This window comes from Pipistrellus hanaki, assembly GCF_964339955.1.
Source record: "Pipistrellus hanaki genome assembly, chromosome: 19".
NCBI classification, from domain to species: Eukaryota; Metazoa; Chordata; class Mammalia; order Chiroptera; family Vespertilionidae; genus Pipistrellus; species Pipistrellus hanaki.
The window spans coordinates 8327356-8346917 of record NC_140521.1 but is presented as its reverse complement, the minus strand read 5'-3'; the positions used below and the strand labels follow the sequence as shown (position 1 = coordinate 8346917).

The window sequence follows — 19562 nt, the reverse complement described above, 5'->3', positions numbered from 1 at the left end:
GAAAAAAGTTACTAGTTAAAAATATATATTAAGGTTACTCGTACAAGTGGATATCACTATGCATTTTAACTAGTTCCCCCAAAAAAAGTTATTAAAAAGTTCCAAAGACTACACAGTGAAAAGTAAATTTCCTTCCTATCTCTGACCTATGAGCCTCCTGTATCGTCCCTGGAAGTCATGCCTCTCCTTGCAGGTCCTTCCTGAGAAAATGACTAAATACACAAGCCACCATTTTTAATTTTTAAATGAATGAGAGGGTTCTTTATGTACTATCTATACTTAAAAAAAATTCATAATGTCAGGAACAAGAGCAGGATACCTATTAACCACCATTATTCATTACTTTATAAGTACCAGTCAATCAATTTAGGCAAGGAGGAAAAATGAGGCAAAATTATCATTATTCAAATATATAATTATATACTTGGAAAGAACAGAGCAATTGGAATATTGCCATGAATAATAAATTCAATAAGGCAGTTGGGTAAAAATTAATTTTAATGCTTTTACATGTTCTTTTTAAAATATGTGGGGGAAAAGTCCCATTTGTAACAGTAGAGAAAAAAAGATAAAATAAAATTTAAACAAAAAATGTACAAAACTTATATAAAGATGAGTGAATTGATACCACTAAGGATCATAAAAAAACAACACAGAAGACAATGAGTAGAAAGACACATACTGTCCGTAACTAGGAAGATTAAATATCGTAAAGATGCCAGTTCTCTGTAAATTGATGTTACGTTCAGCACATTCCCAATTAAAACAAAAATAAAATTTCTGTAAACTGCATAAGCTGATTCTGATTTCAAATGTCATACTGAAGAAAAAATAAAACACAGCCATGAGAAAATAGCCTTCCAAATCCTGAAAAATAAAAACTGCCTACATTAAAACTATTGAATACTGGTGAGTGAATAGCGAGATGAGATAAACTGAATCCAAATAAAGTCCAGAGATAGACTTTAATACATGTGAGATTCTTAGCACAGGATTAAGGGAGTGAAAAGGTACATCATTTAATGAGTACTGGAATAAATGACTAGCCACAAGTAAAAAAATAAATCTTCCCTCATCTTCATTTATCCTGATAAACAAACTTGTGTGATCTTTAAGGTAGTTATATTTGTAAATAACAGTATTCTTGGTGCATATGTTAGTATATCTAATAAAATCTATTTCCAGATGTAAAATTGCTAAGGCAAAAGCTATATGCATTTAAATTTGCCTTTCTGATATAACAATTCCCATACACGATTAGGAAGTGCCTAAAGCTTAGCAGGGACACATATTTTCCATCCTCAGAAACATAATTCATTCATGGCAATATTCTATCTCTTAGGACATTCCAAATTTAAATCTAATTCACAATCTAAACATTAAAAAGGAGGAATGCACACACCTGAATTTCTCTGGTCCAAATGCTCCATAAAAAGTAGTCAACTTTTCATGCGCCCTGAGAACCTAAAAAGGAATAACCCGATCAGCTGCGTGTTGTGTGCAGTAATATTAAAATTAGACCTTCTGTGGGAGAAGGCTTACGCAAAGTCTCATCTTGTCAATTCCCATAAACATGACTGCCTTATTTAACACAAAACAAAAAAGAGTTGGAATAAAGGAAACATTTCCAATCACATTCAATACAATAAAACTGCAAAATCGGAAGCCATTTGCACATTAATTGTGGGGGCCTTCAAAATCAACTAGTTTTCTACTAATTTATAAATGCCCTCAGAATAAAACCTAGATTAAACCAAAAATTTACTTTGAGAGTTAAAAAAATATATATGCAACATGTACACAGACACATATACTTTTTGTACCATAACACTCATCATCACTTACTGACTCATCCAGAACAACCTCCAATCCTGCAAGCTCCACCCACGGAAAGTGCCCTTTAGAGGTACTGGTTTTTATCTTTTATACAGTTACAGTTTGTCACTGCACATTCTGTGTTTATATACGCAGACACTCACTGCTGCTGTTAAAATGGCCTCCAGTATTCAGAACAGTAACATGCTGCACAGGTGGTACTACGGGATACAGTAGACAGTACCGCATGTGGGGTTTTGTGGTGAGTGTTTAATTTTTTAAGAATTCATTTGAGCCAAACTGATGACATATGCCAGGGAGCAAGATTTCAAATGCTCCTGTGGAAGTGCACTCTGTGGGGTTTGCACAATGACCACATCGCCTAAGGACACATTGCTCAGGACCGTTAAGTGGTGCCTGACTGTACTGTAAAGGCATATTCACTCGAAAATTAATCCATGAATATAAGGTAATTACCTCTTTTAAGCCATAAGAATAGACAAGAACAGTTCTGTCTTCTTTTTTCAAAAGCTAAGATGAACAAGAAACACAGTTAGAACATCCACTGTTAGGTTTTTCATGAAAGATGAATATTTTTGTGAATTAAAGGAAAAATCCTCTCTGAAAATAAAATTGCATTAAACTTGGAAATAAACAGTGAACAATGAAGAAATGACATATCTTAAAAAACAATGCATTCTATGAAAAAAGCTCACAACACTTTGTCCATCTCTTACTCCTGGATTTTAAGGAATATAGCTAGCAGTGACATTCAAAGGTCACCGAGCGGAACAATCAACAGCAAAAATACACTTTTTAAAAAGGCCTATGATAGAAAAAAAAATTCATTATTTTTGAAATTATTTGTTTTGCATAAGACAATTGAATGTGTTGTAAATGTTATGAAAACTTACCCTGGTTTTGGCATAATTTAGCATTTCCTGGGTCATTTCATAGGTTATCCACTGAGCCTCCAAGCAGTAATTCACCACAAATTCGTCGTCCTGATGCATAAATAGGAAGGTGACGGAACATTGACCAATCTGTCAACCCAAACCCCCTGGCGCATGGCAGGGAAAACACACCTGGATTTTATGTAGCGTCTCCTTAGCCTCCTCTACAAGTTTCTGCCATTCCGTCTGCTCACTGGTGTCCACAGAACTCACCGCCAGTTTCTCCAATATATCATTTGATTTCACCTTGTAAACAAGCTGCAATAGAAATTCGCCACATCAAGTACCTGGAAGCCAAAAATGCTGTCTCTCTAGCATCTGGTATGTGAAAAAAAATGTGTTTCAATGAACAAATTCATGCGTGATTACCTCAACATCCAGCCCAAACTGAATGGCAAAGCTCTCGGCTTCAGCAAATTTGTGTTTGTGAAGTAACCGGCTCAATCTGTTAAGTGGGGAGAAAAATGTTGGTAAAATGTTTATCAGTCATGAGATTTACGTTTTTCATTAAGGGATAAGGCTTAAGAGAAAATGAGAAGTTACCTGTTTTCTGGTAAAGCTTCCGTAAGACATCTGAGTACTAAAACAGAGGCTGAGCCTTCAGAGAGCCTGGAAAAAAGTTTTCACTCTGAGTGCATTTGTCATTTCATATTAATAAGTAAAATTTAGCTAAGCTGCCATTTAACAACTTAAAAGATGAGACAAAGCATGACCTACTCTGGATCATCTTTGCAAATTCCCTCCAGAAGGTATATGGTATCCTACAACAATAACAAAAACATATTTAAAATTAATGTACAGAATTAATTCCTTTTTTAAAATAGTAACGAGAGTCTTCGCATTCTCTTTTTCTTTTTTAACTTTTATTACTATATATTTTTTTAGTTCACACCCGAGGATACTTTTCCATTGATTTTTAGAGAGAGTAGAAAAGAGAGGGAAAGACAGAAATATCGATGTGAGAGAACACATCGATAGGTGGCCTCTTGCACTGCTCTAACCAAGGCTGGGAAAGATCCTGCAACCGAGGTAAGTGCCCTTGACTAGACTCGAACCCAGGACCATTCGGTCCACAGGCCTATGCTCTACCCACTTAGCCAAACCCGGTAGGGTCAGAATTAATTCATTTTATAGTTACTAGAGTAACAACTAGTTTAGGCAAAAGTTATCGATGAAATTCTAAAATCACTGGGAAAACTGTTGGAGAAAAGAATATTCCCATAGTCTCAAAAGAACACCACAGAAACAACTTACTGCATACAAAGGGCGAAAGGTACCTTTTCAATGAAGTCTGGCATAGCTGTCTTAACTACGTCATCAAATGTAACATCATCAAAGCAGGACATGAGCCCCTTAATGTAATGCAGCTAGAACACAATGTTATCTATGCAGTGTTCTTGCCAAAAAAGATTAGCATGAACCTAATCATGATGGAACGAACAAATCCAAATAGAGCGATATTCTATAACCCAGCAACCTAGGACTCAAAAAATGTCAATGTCATAGGAGACAAAAAAAGACCAGGGAAGGGATCAGATTTAAGTAGGCTGGCATGTGACCATGACAACGAAATTCGATACGTGATGCTTGGTTGGATCCCGGCTCAGAAAAAAATATATAGCTTAAAAAATAATAGCTTTGCCACAATTGGTAAAAATTTGAATGTGGATGGTATAATTCATAATAGTTAAATTTTGTAAGTGTGATAACTGTGTTGAAGAAGAATGTCCTTATTGTTAGGAGATACCTGCTGAAGTTCTTTGGGGTGATAGGTCATGGTGTGGGCAATTAAAAATGTTTGTAAAGATCACAGTTAAAAATTAAGTAAATAAAAACAACATCTCCCTGCCTCCAGTTATCATCTACATTTCTTGTGAAGACACAAGAAAATGAAATGTGCAGCTGACTGATATTTTATTTGATTTTCTTTCTTTTTTTTTTTTAAATGAAGACTGACCTTGGGCAAGTGTATTTGAGGATATTGGATAACAATAGTTATAAACCTGTGATCTATTCAGGTATTCCATTAATTCCACTCAGGCTTAGCTTAGTGTTCCTTAATTTTTAAAATATAAAGTAGTTCAAAATGTACATCAACGTACTGTGCTAATTCCTGTTTGGACCAGAGAAGAAACACCGGATACTTCCAAAGAGTACAGTATTTCCATCATAGGTAATGAATAGACCATGAAATTTTTCATCTGGGGAAAAAAAAAAAAGTAGAGCAATTAATTTAGTAGGTCAATATAACCTCCGAGCACAAGTCAGCACTTCACAATCAAGGACACAGATTAAAGCACTTGGTACAGAGCAACTTTCGAAAACTAATTTTATAAGTAAGTCTGTTACTGTATTACGTAAATGTTACATATAAAATTATGTTCTATCCCACCTTCCAAATCTGAAGAATGAAGATCCACATAGCTCAAGTCCATTCTACAATTTGTATTTAAGGTGAATGTAATTCTTCGTTGTCAGAAATATGTAAGAGTCACCTTATTTATTTTTAAATATATTTTTATTGATTTCAGAGAGGAAGAGAAAGATAGAAACACCAATGATGAGAAAATCATGGATTGGTTGCCTCCTGCAGGCTCCCTACTGGGGATCGAGTCTGTAACCACAGAATGTGCCTTGACCAGCAGAAATTGAACTGTGACCTCCTGGCTCACAGGTCGATGCTCAACCACAGAGCTACATTGGCTGGGCAGGAGTCACTTTATTCATTTATTTATTTAAAATATATTTTTATTGATTTTTTTTTACAGAGAGGAATGGAGAGGGATAGAGAGTTAGAAACATTGATGAGAGCGAGACATCGACCAGCTGCCTCCTGCACACCCCCTACTGGGGATGTGCCCGCAACCAAGGTACATGCCCTTGACCGGAATCGAACTCGGGACCCTTCAGTCTGCAGGCTGATGCTCTATCCACTGAGCCAAACTGGCTTTGGCAGGAGTCACTTTAATAAACATTCTCTTGTGGACATTTTATTCCTAAAATGCCCCAACTAAAATGTAGAACCGGAGGGAGGGATGGAAATCTGGTGGAGGGGAGCAATGGAGGGGGGGGAAAAAATGAGGAACTTTTGTAATAATATGAACAATAAAGATTTGTTTAAAAAAATAAAATGTAGAACCAGGATTTATATTCATATTTTTTAAATAGGAGAAAAAAACTCTTTCAGGGTTACTTCTGATTTTTGAGGGGTCTGCATGAACTAAGAGCTAATGCGTTGTGAGCATTACCTAACAACTTTGTATTAATGCTATTTCTAACACATAATATGGAAACACAATGTGAAACAAATTTTCTAGTACCTTCTTATTAGTAGATGTCAGAGCTATTAATTTGAGATTTGTAATCCCTTGCCTAAAAGAGAAAAGAAGGGTTAAGTGAATCATATAAGATTTGTAAGCTAAGTCGAAGTGACATACTTGCATAAAATTCATACACAGATGACATTGAACTTGATTTCTGCACAATTATGGTTCAGAAGACTGACACTTGATACTCTTTCTTTGTTATGACTCATTTTTAATCTGATGCATAATTCAGGCAAGATGCGGACTTCCTTTGCTTGCCTGTTGGCTTATTTCTTTTGGACAGACACTGTAACACAATCACTTGAAGGTTCGTTATTTCCTGTTCTGAATACGTTAGGCCAACAATGACATGGTCTTTACCCTGTTGGTCTGTTCAGTGGTACTTAGAATGCGATATATAATGAACAATGAGCTCGGAACTGGGTAAGAAACCTGGTCCTAGCAGAAGGGCAAGCACTAGCCGCATCACACCGTACCGCGTGACTGAAGAAGGCGAGTCTGCTTCGGTGGTAAGAAGGAAGTCTTCCACGTGAAGGGAGGGCCAGTTCCATACGGGAATTAGAGTGTGAATGTCCCATAAGCTCAGCACATGCTGCAAGAGAGACATTTCATTGGCATGTCTTCTTAATGACTTCCATCTCAGGGGCTTTCTTTTGAGATATATACATGTACGTACGTGTGTGTGTGTGCGTGTGTGTGTGTGTGTGTGTGTGTATCTCGAAATAAAGCATAATACACAAGACAGTATTTCATCCACCCGGGTTAAGGTCAGGGTCTTTGTAAGTTTGACAACATTTTTGGTGTTAAACACAATACCAAGGGGAAACATGAAAGGAGAAATGTCAAAAAAAACATACATCGGCATCAAGAACAAAAAGCAGATTATCTATCAGCTGGAACTTCTTTGCACCTACAACAGAGAAAGCAAGGTGTATAACGATTACATTTCTGCATTACATATAGCCATAATTAAAGAGTAAACTAATATTATGGACAAAAAGTTCCCATTCTCATTTATTCCTGTTTCTATATTTTTTAAATGATCACCAAAATGTAAAACCTCCAAAAAAAAAGAAGTTGCATTGGTGGTATACTGGTGAGCATAGCTGCCTTCCGAAAAAAAAAAAAAAAAAAAAAAAAGAGTGACAAAGGCAACATATCAAGAAAAAGTCATGTACTGTATGTGGAAAATTATCAATTTAATCTGCCTTGTTTCACTGAGAGGTCTGGTCAATGACTCCAATGCCAGACTCAGAATATTGACATGAACATTAGAACTCGCTAATAATTACCAAAAGTAGTTTAATTAGCTTACTTTACCTTTAATAATCTCTGCATCAATAACATTCTTAATTGCCATTTCTTTCTTGAGAGGATCTGGCTCCCATATCGAGATTGCACAGTTCCCGGTTCCCTGCGGAAGTGACAACGGTGCATCAGTTGCAAATTTCATTCTCAGAGCTGCATTCTCAAGGTGGAAACACCTAAGTGGTACACATTACTAACTTCAAAATATATACTTAATATAGTCAAACCCAACTTGCTTTCATCTTGTAGTTCCCCTCTTTGTTTTCAACAGAACAGAACGAAAAGGACAGTGAGCTATGGATACCTGTTGTGGTCGCATGAATATTTATTAAGGAGGTGTATGCTCCGGCAACTCTCTCTAAAGACATGGGCTAAACTTTATTTTATGTTTTTAATATATTTTTATTGGTTTCAGAGAGGAAGGAAGGGGGAGAGAGAGAGAGAGCAATATCAATGATGAGAGAGAATCGTTGATCGGCTGCCTCCTGCATGCCCCCCACTGGGGATGGAGTCTGCAACTCATCCCCTGACCAGGAATCGACCTGTGAACTTCTTTTTTTTTTTTTTTTTAAATCAATCTTTATTGTTCATATTATTACAAAGGTTCCTCATTTCTTCCCCCCTCCACCAGGTTCCCACCCCACCCTCTGCCCCCTCCCCATCCCCCATTGTCCTCATCCATAGGTGCACAGTTTATGTTCAGTCTCTTCCTCCCTCCCTTTCCCCGATAGTAAATCCCTTTTCAGATAGTAAATCTGTTACTTAGCATTTTCTCATATCAATAATACCTCCACATGCCCAATGATACACTTCACACAAAAGACATTTTCAAATAGTCGACCTGTGAACTTCTAATTCCTAGGTGGATGCTTAACCACTGAGCCACACTGGTTGGCCATGGGGTAAACTTTAACTTCACATGTAAATTTGGCAAGTAAAAGTGTTGTTAAATGCTGTAATTACTCTGAATCTTTGCCTACTCCTTCAATCTAACAGTAGAGGTTTTATTTGTTGTTTTTGCCTACACTCCTAATTGAAAGAAATCATATTTTTCAGGTACAGATTTATGAAAATAAAGATGCAGTATTTTTCCAATATAGAAACTTAGGTTTACTTAGTCATTTTGTGAGCTTAATTTTATAGTTCCTATTTCTGTTACACATCACAAATTAATCTGTAACTTAACCAAAACAATGTTTTAATGAAAAAATATTTTGGACACAAAAAACAGACATTTTATAAAAAGAAATTATTACCCCAACGATGGCAGGGATTTTGCTCGCTAAATCTCCAGCCACAAGACTCAGACAACCAAGGGTATGATACTTTTCGGTAGAAATGAAGCTGGACTTGATCTGTCCTTGTAACTGCAAAATTTAAAAAATAACAATGTTATACATATACTCCGCAGTCCAAATGCCTTGAAAAGAAACCAATGACTTATATTTTTATAAAAATGAAAATGTTATTAATGTTACATCATGCTAATTCCCAAAAGTTTAACCAGTAAGACAATTATATCCAGAAACCCTCTCCTCCATTTTCATGAAATGTAAGTTTTAAGAAGATAAAGCAATTTTATTTTCTTACCTTTTTTGCTTTATTGAAGTCTACATTTTCAATCGCTGTATGAAGAAGAGAAAGCACGCTAAACTTACAGTATTAACCTATACAGCACAGACAAGTTGCCCCTCCGGGGTCAAAGTGAAGTTACACGCAGTCTAGTGAGAAAAACTCTGGTCAGAAATTCATACGACAGTGGTGGCTTTTCAGCTTTGCCCTTGGCCGATGATATAAACTGTGACCTGTTCTCAGAGCACCCACCAGACTGCCTTACGGTTCCTACACATTCCCTTCCTTTCCGTTCCTATTAAAAGGGTCTTCTATTAAAATAGGCTCCAGCCGAAACCGGTTTGGCTCAGTGGATAGAGCGTCGGCCTGCGGACTGAAAGGTCGCAGGTTCGATTCCGGTCAAGGGCATGTACCTTGGTTGCGGGCACATCCTCAATAGGATGTGCAGGAGGCAGCTGATCAATGATTCTCTCTCATCGATGTTTCTAACTCTCTATCCCTCTCTCTTCCTCTCTGTAAAAAAATCAATAGAGTATATTTAAAATAGGCTCCAAAATAAGTAAATAAAATGAAATAAAATAGGCTCCAACTCTCCTATTCAAGCTCCGAAGTCCTACCTGTGAAGTCATCACTTTGCATGCCTTTCTGGAAGAACTCCTTTGACTCCTCTTTCGTGGAACTGGAGAGCTATGTATCTTAAACCTTACTATATTCCCAGACCTTACATGCTTTTGGCACAAAGTAGATTTAAAAATATATATTTGTTGAATACATGCCCCAAAACAGTTCTTCAATCTCTCTTAGCTCAGAGGGATGTATGGTCCACGCCACTCGATCAGCATATACTAAGTTACTATTAAGTTAGTTTGTTAACTATATTGTTAATATTTATTTAGTCATTTCTGTTTCTGGATTCATTCATTCCATCAAAAAAAAGCATTTATCGCTGAAACCGGTTTGGCTCAGTGGTAGAGCATTGGTCTGCGGACTGAAGGGTCCTGGGTTCGATTCCTGTCAAGGGCATGTTCATTGGTTGCGGACACATCCCCAGTGGGGGGTGTGCAGGAGGCAGCTGGTCGATGTTTCTCTCTCATCGACGTTTCTAGCTCTCTATCTCTCTCCCTTCCTCTCTGTAAAAAATCAATAAAATATATATTTTTTTTAATTATTAAAAAAAAAAAAAAGGCATTTATCGCTCCCTCCTGCATCTCAGCCACCAACGTGCTGTCCAGACTGAGGAAGACCTGGAAACCTCGGGGCCACGTGAGCCACAGCGAAGGCCCCTTCGGCAAGCACCAGGAGCCCCCGGGAGGTCGAGCTTATGCTGCTGGCTTGCATCATCATCACAGGATCAACTTCAACAAATATCACCCAAGTCACTCTGGGAAATTGGCATGAGGCATTGTGACTTAGAGAGGACCCCGAGCTTGGTAAACTGTGGACCTGGGTCAGTGAGCACCATTAGATGCTGCCAAAAACGAGGCCGGACTGCTCCTATCGGTGAAGTGATGCGATCAGCTACCACAGAGCCGGCGGCGGGAAGGCTCCCACAGCAGCCTGTCACGGTCAAGGCCACGTTCCTCCGCAGATGAGCTGAGGAAGTTTTTAAGTTGGTGGGGCCCATGTCCTGGCAGTTTGAAGCCACATGGAGGGAAGTTCATTTAAATGCTTATAAGTAATAAAAAAATTAAAAAAGCATTTATCACGATGCTAATGTATGTCTTGTCTAACTAAGCTGTGCATTCCTTCGATCTACAAACAAATTATATTTCTTCAGATTCTGTTGCAGCCCTAACACTGCAGCGTAAGTGTATTACAAATACTTTATAGGTATATTCAGTATCATAGAATGTAATTGAACTAAAATAATATTCTTAAAGAGAATATTTAAAAATTTACCTGGAGGACTAGTTAAGAAATATTGCCGCAAATCAATAATAAGAAAATAAGACATTACTTACCTTGCTGAATTTTTACAAGCTGAATGTTTGTAATATAAAAAAATCCATTGTTTGTAAGCAACAGCATACAATAGGTACCTATTAAAATAAAACCAATCCAGTTTCTCTATAAGCACGGTGACAAAGTTTAAGCCAGGATCTGAACCTAGCTTAAAAATATGTCAATTTGCTCATTTAAATTCTAATCATCAAATAATAATAATACAGATAAAACTTAATTACAAAGAACTGCAAAAACAATGTTACCTCCTGTGAAACTTTTATAAACCAAAATTCACTTCCCAGAAAGAAAAAACAAAAAACCTCAGATATATAAAAATAAATTAAGGTTCAGTTAACATTTGTTGAAATGGAAATAAGACAAATATGCTGGGACCCACCAAAAAAAATTTCTTTTTAAATATAATGCTTCTTAGTGATCTATAGAACTCTTAAAATAGTAAAAATTAGTTTAGATTATATTTAGGAAAAGTACATTTAAGTTTCTGAAAAGTACAGTAAAAACTTGTTTCTTACAATATTGATCACATCACTAGAAAATTTAACACTGAGTAGGTAGAATAATGAATTTACATAATTCATTTACTATAAATCTGATTTTTTGATTGGGTATTAGTCAGAAGACATAAAAAAATTTCAAGAAAACTTACCTTCACTTGAACCATCTTTCTCAATAACAAGAGTTTGGTAGGTACGCTGACCATCATTAGCTTTCTGAACAAAAGCCTATTTGCAAATAAATTTCATATAAGATTAAGCCCAAATATAATCAAGAATTCTTTAAAATAACAGAGCTATCAATTATCATTAGCAATAACTCTGCCAAACATTTTAGTTTTAAAATGAAAAACCATTTTGAACAAGTATACTATAAATATTTGCAAAGCTTAGTTTTACAATTTGGCATTTACTTCATGTTTCTAAGGTACAATTTTTAAATTTAATATAGAGCAACATTATTCTTTTAATTTAAAACACAAATTAAGTCGTGCTTTGCTCAAGTTTTTAGTTGTCTAAGAGATCATTTAGAATTTAGATAAAAGAAATTAAAAACATACTAGGGTCTTACGTTAGTGAGCAATGTCTGCTTGGATGTCACGTGGATAAAATGTAAGTTGCCACTCCTCTCCCCAACCAATAGGAACTGTCCTTCTTGACATAAGCCAACTACATCCACTTCCGTATCTGAAAATTTGAAATTGAAGTTACTAGCTTCCTTTGAAAATGTTTACTTTAAAAACAAAAAATTATACATGCTGTCATTACAAGTCAACTATTCAAGCTTTGTTTAAATACTTTTTTTAAAATTTGTGATTAAAGTAAAAAAAGAATGCTACTGACTTCATCAGTCAACAAATATTTACTGAACTGCTTCTGTGCTAAGCACAGTTCTAGGCCTTCTGCACATAGCTGAGAATGTGAGTCTCATCTTTATGGAGCTCAAATTTTAAGGCAATAATAAGATCATAAACAATGAGCATAATAAAATTATGTGACATGTAAGATGGTAATAAATTCTCTGGGGATGGAGTAGGGCAGTAAAGAGCTCAGAGGAGTCATGCACAGCGCGGTATTAATTAGTGTTCAGGTGAGATATGAACAAAGACTTGAAGGAGGTGAAGTTATTGTTTGTGCAACAGCAAGAGGCCTAGGAGATACATATTTTTAATGATTTCAGAGAGGAAGGGAGAGATATAAAAACATCAATGAATCATTGATAGGCTGCCTCCTGCTCGTCCTCCCTCCCCCTTCCCCACCCCACCAGGGGATCAAGCCCAACAGCCCAGCCTAGGAATTGAACCATGACCTCCTGGTTTATAGATCGACCCTCAGCCACTGAGGGACACCAGCCAGGCTCAGTAGCAGTACCTTCTACAAATGTATCAGACATTAACACAGCCCATGACTTCATTGGTAAAACTGTGAATTCTGTGGACACATCAGGGTAGAAATGGTGAGATCCCACAAAATAGGAGCGTCATGCCTCCATAGTGTGATTAAGATTGCGTTCTCACAAGTGTACCTGGATTTTTTTCAGTCGTCTCAGTTCTCATGCAAAGACTTCAACAATCATCTTCCTCTAATAATTTCAGAAAAAGCTTTCACAATATTTTCACCTGTTTTCCAGCACAATCACTTGTCTCTTAATTTACTCTTAAGTCCATATTTGCATACATTTTTTAAAATATATTTTATTGATTTTTTACAGAGAGGAAGGGAGAGAGATAGAGAGCTAGAAACGTCGATGAGAGAGAAACATGGACCAGATGCCTCCTGCACACCCCGCACTGGGGATGTGCCCGCAACCAACGCACATGCCCCTGACCGGAATCGAACCCGGTACCCCCCAGTCCGCAGACCGATGCTCTACCCCTGAGCCAAACCGGTTTCGGCCATAATTGCATACATTTAAAACTCTTCAACTCAAAAAGCTTTTTGTAGTGCTACACATTCTAAAAATATTCAAATATCTGTTGATGATAGTGAAATTATGTCCAAGATTCAGGGACCTGAACACACTGGGCTCAACGGTTTCCTACTGTATTCTAATACAAAAGCCATGCCAGTAAAGCAAACTGTAGCTTTACCTCTGTTTCCCCTCAGACCTACAGAGAAGGGCACAGCCCAATATCTTTTGAGTCTAATAAAGGCGCAAAAAAGGCACTCAAGATTAATTTCTTGAAATTATTCCAATGTCGAGTCTTGGGGTAATAAAGAAAAGCCAGTGCAGTAGAAATCGGTAGCAAATACGTGACTTCCAATTTATCTGACTGCTTTACGGTGCGTTAAACTTACCAAATATAAGGTGCAACTGAAGCGATCTACAAATGCTGTCCAGCAGGATCACCGACTGGTCGGCCACAATGACAAACCCGTCACTTAAGCTGCACGCTTGTATCTTTGGATTTAATGAGGCCTGTGGGAGGGAAAGACGTGAGTAAATTAAGATATTTTTATACCCGTTTAACAGCACTGACCAGCAGTAGCATCATAGTCCCAAGTACCTGAGTTTAAAACCTGACAGGCTGATTTCTTTTAGCCCATGTGTCTAATTGGCCAAGTGTTTTCTTTGCACAGTGTATCTGGAACCCACTCAGATTACAAAATAGGGAAACAGTCCAGGATTGCTAGGAAAGGGCAAAGGTTTCCGAAATACAAGTGCTGGTTCCCTACGAATTGACCTCGTGCCCACAGGAGCCAGCAGGCATCAACACAAACAAACCAGAATTAGCATAAAGTGTCACTGTCTGGGAAATGACAATATCTGTGACGCATTGTGAACCGGAGAGTACATGCCCACATAAACTTAGAAAGAGCAAAGTCAGTGCTTGCTTTGGCAGCACACATACTAAAACTGGAACGATACAGGGATGAACATGGCCCCTGCGCAAGGATGACAAGCAAATTTGTGAAGCGTTCCATTAATAAAAAAAATCTTTTAATATGTTTTATTGATTTTTTACAGAGAGAAAGGGAGAGAGATAGAAAGCTAGAAATGTCGATGAGAGAGAAACATCGACCAGCTGTCTCTTGCACACCCCCTACCGGGGATGTGCCCGCCAACAACGTACATGCCCTTGCCCGGAATCGAACCCGGGACCTTTCAGTCCGCAGACCGACGCTTTACCACTGAGCCAAAGCGGCTTCGGCAATAAAAATAAAAAAATTTTTAAAAGAGCAAAATCAACCAGATTAAAGCCCCTTGGGATGCCTGGCATGGCCACATCCTCCAATTTATGAAGAAAAGCTGCATCGTTGTGTGAAATGTTCTGATTTTTAAACACGGGCGGCTAAGTCAACATTTTAAAAAGCACCATTATGCAAGCCAAATACGAGTCTCCTGTTTTCAGCTTCTGTTGATTAAAGCTTCCCACACATAGCTACCCGGAAGCAGTCGGACAGTTTGGTGACTGAAAAAGCTGAGTACTCTGGACAAATGTCTCAACTGACTCTCCTGTGAAATAGGGATAATAATAATAATAATAATAATATCTACAACACTGGCTTGTTTGGAGATGAAATGAACTCATGTAAAGGGCTTAGAAGACAGCCTTGCATAGAGCATATGCTTCATAAACATTAACGATGGTCTTCTTCCACAGCTAAAGTTTTAGGCTAATCGGTTCATTTTATGCCCACTTCATTGGTCACCTTCTCCAGTTGTCATTCTTGAAAATTACAGTAATTCTGACCACCTTATGCTCTTTTACTTGCTTCTTCGACTAGTGAAAAGTTACATCAAGGCATTGCAAACATGAACTGTGCTTTTTCCTTCTAGGGATGAATCCACGCTGTTCTCTCTGCTTGAACTGTTGAACTCTTTTTTAAGACTATTTTTTCCGGAGCAATTTTAGGTTCACTGCAAAATTGAGGATTCCCCATATACCCCCAGCTGCCACACATCCGTACATAGTCGGCATTTCTCACCAGAATGGTACATGTGTTACAAAGGATGAACCTACTACACTGACACATCGTAATCACCCACAAGTACAGGGTTTACCTTATACGTAGTTCACTCTTGGTGTTGTACATTCTGTGTGTCTGGACAAATGACAGGCAGCGATCCTTATGGCACCATACAGAGTATTTTCACTGCCCTAAAAATCTTGTTCTTTGCCTACTCATCCCTCCTTCCCAACCCCCATACCTGGCAAACCACTGATCTTTTTCCTGTCTTCTCCTTACTCAGTATGTCACAGTCTAGATAGAATCATGTAGTATGTAGCCTTTTCAGATTGGCTTCTTTCATTTAATAATATACATTTACCTCTTTTTCCATTGCTTGTGCTTATAACATCTAAAATGGCTTTGCCTAATCCAAGATCACAGATTTCATTTAACTGTATTTTTAAAAATATATATTTTATTGATTTTTCTCAGAGAGGAAGAGAGAGGGACAGAGAGCTAGAAACATCGATGAGAGAGAATCATCGATCAGCTGCCTCTTGCACACCCCCTACTGGGGATGTGCCCGCAATCAATGTAGATGCCCTTGACCGGAATCGAACCTGGGACCCTTCGGTCGGAAGGCCGACACTCTACCCACTGAGCCAAAACGGTTTCGGCTGACTGTATTTTTAATGTCAAATTCCACTTGTTCATTGCTGGTATCTAGGAGAGCTGCTGACTTTTGCATATTAACCTTATATCCTGCAACCATGATATATTCCCTTATTATTACAGTTTTCTTTGTCAATTCTTTCAGATTTTCAACATGGACAATCATGTCATGTGAGAACAAAGACAATCTTATTTCTTCCTTCCTGACCTAGGAAAAGTTCTGTTTGAAAATACAAATCTTAAAATATAAGGGGAATTCAGATGGAAATTTCCAATAATTTGAAAGTGAACCTTGATTACCTGAGAGGGTGCTATATTCATTCACAAAATATTTACCAGGTAGCTACTGGCCTATCAAACACTCAGTAAAAATTCCGTGAATAATAACAGCATCAGAATCATTACCTTTTCAGAGGAGATCTTGGCTAGCAAATCTACTTGATATAAAGCAGTTCCATGTTCTTTTCTTGATCCAACACCTAGGTACCCGCTTCCTGTATCATCACTTGTTAGCAGCTCAATCTCACTCCACATGTTTCAGAGACTGTTTTTGATTGAGATCCACTGCCTGCCCTATGACAATAGGCAAAATTAGACACCCATTTATATTGTTTAACAGATTCAGTTTGCTGGGGAATGAAAAGGCTATGATTATCACCAGATAAGCACATATTGGTTTAGGAACCATAACAATTCTAATCTTATCAATGTCAACCTAGAGTTTCTGGCATTTTGTGTGCCTGGCTTGAAATTACAACAAGGTTTCATTTAAAATAAACCTTTAAGCAGTATAGCAAAAGAACAACAAGAGCTCTGAATTCAGATTGAATGGGATAGCTTAGGATGGTAAGGTTCCAGATGAACTTTTAAAAAATGTCCATTATCCCAGCCAGTGTGGCACAATGATTGAGCGTCAACTTATGAATCAGGTCAGGGTTCAATTCCCGGTCAGGGCACATGCCTGGATTGCCAGCTCGATCCCCAGTGGGGGGCATGCAGGAGGCAGCTGATCAATGATTCTGTCCCATCATTGCCATTTCTATCTCTTTCTCTCCCTTCCTCTCTGAAATCAATAAAAATGTATTTTTAAAAATAGGGCAACCTATATCATAGAAGACAGATGAGATTTAAAAATAGTAATAAATAAACATCCATTTGTTTCCAGAATTGTACAAAAATGAACAATACTGGGAAAGAAGAAAAACCTGGATTAGGTTTCTGGCTGGATCAAAGAATATACCTGTAACCTTAGTCACTTAACTATCTCAACAAAGATTTATCTAACTCATTTTATGTGGGGTCTGAGTCAGAGCAGAATACTAAAATGAAAAATGAAAAACAATCCCTGGATTAAGACTTTAAGACTGCTGGGGAACAATAACCAAATAACAATTGTTGTTTAAATATATATATATATATATATATATTATTGATTTCAGAGAGGGAGAGGGAGAAACATCAATGATAAAAGATAATCATTGTTTGGCTGTCTCCTGCACACCCCCTACTGGGGATCAAGCTGGCAACCTGGGCATGTGCTCTGACAGAGAACCAAACCGTGACCTCCTGGTTCATGGGCTGATGCTTACCCACTGAGCCATGCCAGTGAGGCTAATTACATTAGTTTTGCTACACATTAACAGAATATGTTTTAAAATCTATGTGAAGTACAGCACAGGGAAGAAAACTTTTTATTTAAACTATGTGCTCTTTCACATTTACCTGTCCTTTAGCAAGCAACTTAATCTTTGTTTCTCAATTTGCTAACCTATAGAATAAGTACCTACCTGAAAGATTGCTATGAGTTTTAAATGTTCACACAATTTTTGGTTCATGGCAAGCACTTCATTTTAAGGGTTAGGAAATTTATTAATGCTATTGGTAGAAGCAGTAATATTTGGCCTGGTAATTTAAAGACATAGTTTTTATTTTTATTTTTTTTAATATATTTTTATTGATTTCAGAGAAGAAGGAAAAGGGATAGATAGAAACATCAATGATGAAAGAGAATTGATTGGCTGTCTCCTGCATGCCCCAGGAGATCAAGCCAGCAACCCCGGCATGCGCTCCTGACCAGAATTGAACCCAGGACCCTTCAGTCTGCAGGCTGACCCTCTATCCACTGAGCAAAACCAGCTAGGGCTATTTTTCAGATAGAGTTAACAAACAAAGTCATATTAGTTTCAGGTGGACAACAGGGAGCTTTTGTTAGAGAAGCTTTTCTCCTTGTGTGTTCTTACAAAGTGTTCTTACTAAGAGAGTGAGCAAGGGCACAGAAAGAAAGCTTGTCAGAACAGACCATAGTTTTAGTGGCTGGGGTTCTGGTGGGAAATTAATAAAACGGGAATGGTGGGATGGAGTGAATACTTTTATGGCTCTCAGTGTCCCACATCTGTAAAAACAGTGATGGCAGAAAAGGGTTTATCACTATGAAGTGTATATTCTTTTATTTTTAATATGTTCTTATTGATTATAGAGAGGAAGGGAGGTGGAGGGAGAGAGAGGGAAAGATACATCATTGATGAGAATCATTGATCAGCTGTCTCCTGCACGCTCCCTACTGGGGACCGAGCCCACAACCTGGGCATGGGCCCTGACCAGGAATCCAAGGGTGACCTGGTTGATGCTCAACCACTGAGCCACGCCGGCCAGGCATGAAGTGTATATTCATGTAGGAAGGTCATAAATAAAATAGTTAACACGTATTGAGTATTCAAGATAGTTTAGAATGCTTTATTCATTTAGTCAACACAACAGCCCATTTTACAGATGAGATTAAATAAAGCGAGTAAGTGATGTAGCGAGACAAAAAAAACACGCCAATCTCTGCCTGCTATGACCTGTTATACTCCCTCTCTACGAAAAAAATAAACGCACAAACAGGAGAAGTGTATCAAGTAAACAAAACGGTGCTAAGAGATGGGGAGGGTCTCTTAAGGAGGACCTGTTTGGAAAGGGAAGGACATGATATCTAAGCTGAGACCAGAACAGCAAGAAGCCCATTATGCAAAGTCTCAAAGGCTGGAACGAGTTTTGGGCGAGAATGTAGTAACAGATGCGGGAGCTAAATGAATCCTCCACTTGGAGGTTGGGTTTATTTATCCTCAGGACATGGGAGAAGACGCTAAGCAGAGTGATACGATTTAACTAATGTAATGACTTGGGAGCACTTCGGCTGCTGGCTGAAGAACAGACTGGCGAATTAAGCGAAATGAAACTATCAATTAGACCACCGTGCATCGACATCAGCTGGACGGTGGGTCCAGCAAGAACCGACTCCAACCTCTCCCACCAGAGTCTGGAAGGGAATACACCCCAACCTGTGCTGAGGGCGCTGCTACTGCGATCTGGATCCACTCCCAGTCCCCTGCAGCAGCGCGACAATCTCCCACCCCCCTCACCTGCAATTGGAGAAACTAAAGCGGAACACTCAGGTTCTCAGGCTCAGCTCCGCTCTTTCGGACACCAACCGGCCTGAAAGTCTTCTGGTTCTAGCCCGACTTTGAATTGGCGGGAGAAGACCAAGCCCAACCCCTCTTACGGCGGCCGGACAAGGCCAAAAT

General features: G+C 38.2%; 1 protein-coding gene across 4 annotated transcripts in view; it reads right to left on the bottom strand.

The window, feature by feature from the left end:
• KNTC1 (kinetochore associated 1) overlaps positions 1-19562 on the bottom strand; it is a 62588-nt gene that overhangs the window by 42736 nt on the left and 290 nt on the right. For 2 of the 4 annotated variants that reach the window (XM_084867763.1, XM_084867766.1), the window contains exons 1-20: positions 19401-19522; positions 16405-16572; positions 13732-13852; positions 12005-12120; positions 11586-11661; positions 10936-11013; positions 8993-9027; positions 8659-8769; positions 7415-7508; positions 6952-7004; positions 6571-6686; positions 6089-6140; positions 4871-4969; positions 3486-3529; positions 3312-3377; positions 3138-3213; positions 2901-3026; positions 2730-2819; positions 2293-2346; positions 1403-1464 (exon numbers count right to left, since the gene is read on the bottom strand). In XM_084867763.1, coding sequence (XP_084723889.1) covers positions 1403-1464; positions 2293-2346; positions 2730-2819; positions 2901-3026; positions 3138-3213; positions 3312-3377; positions 3486-3529; positions 4871-4969; positions 6089-6140; positions 6571-6686; positions 6952-7004; positions 7415-7508; positions 8659-8769; positions 8993-9027; positions 10936-11013; positions 11586-11661; positions 12005-12120; positions 13732-13852; positions 16405-16533 — 1598 coding nt within the window. In that variant the 5' untranslated portion in view covers positions 16534-16572; positions 19401-19522. Of the gene's footprint in view, positions 1-1402; positions 1465-2292; positions 2347-2729; positions 2820-2900; positions 3027-3137; positions 3214-3311; positions 3378-3485; positions 3530-4870; positions 4970-6088; positions 6141-6570; positions 6687-6951; positions 7005-7414; positions 7509-8658; positions 8770-8992; positions 9028-10935; positions 11014-11585; positions 11662-12004; positions 12121-13731; positions 13853-16404; positions 16573-19400; positions 19523-19562 lie in introns of those variants that run through there. The other 2 variants (XM_084867764.1, XM_084867765.1) reach the window with 2 other exon arrangements.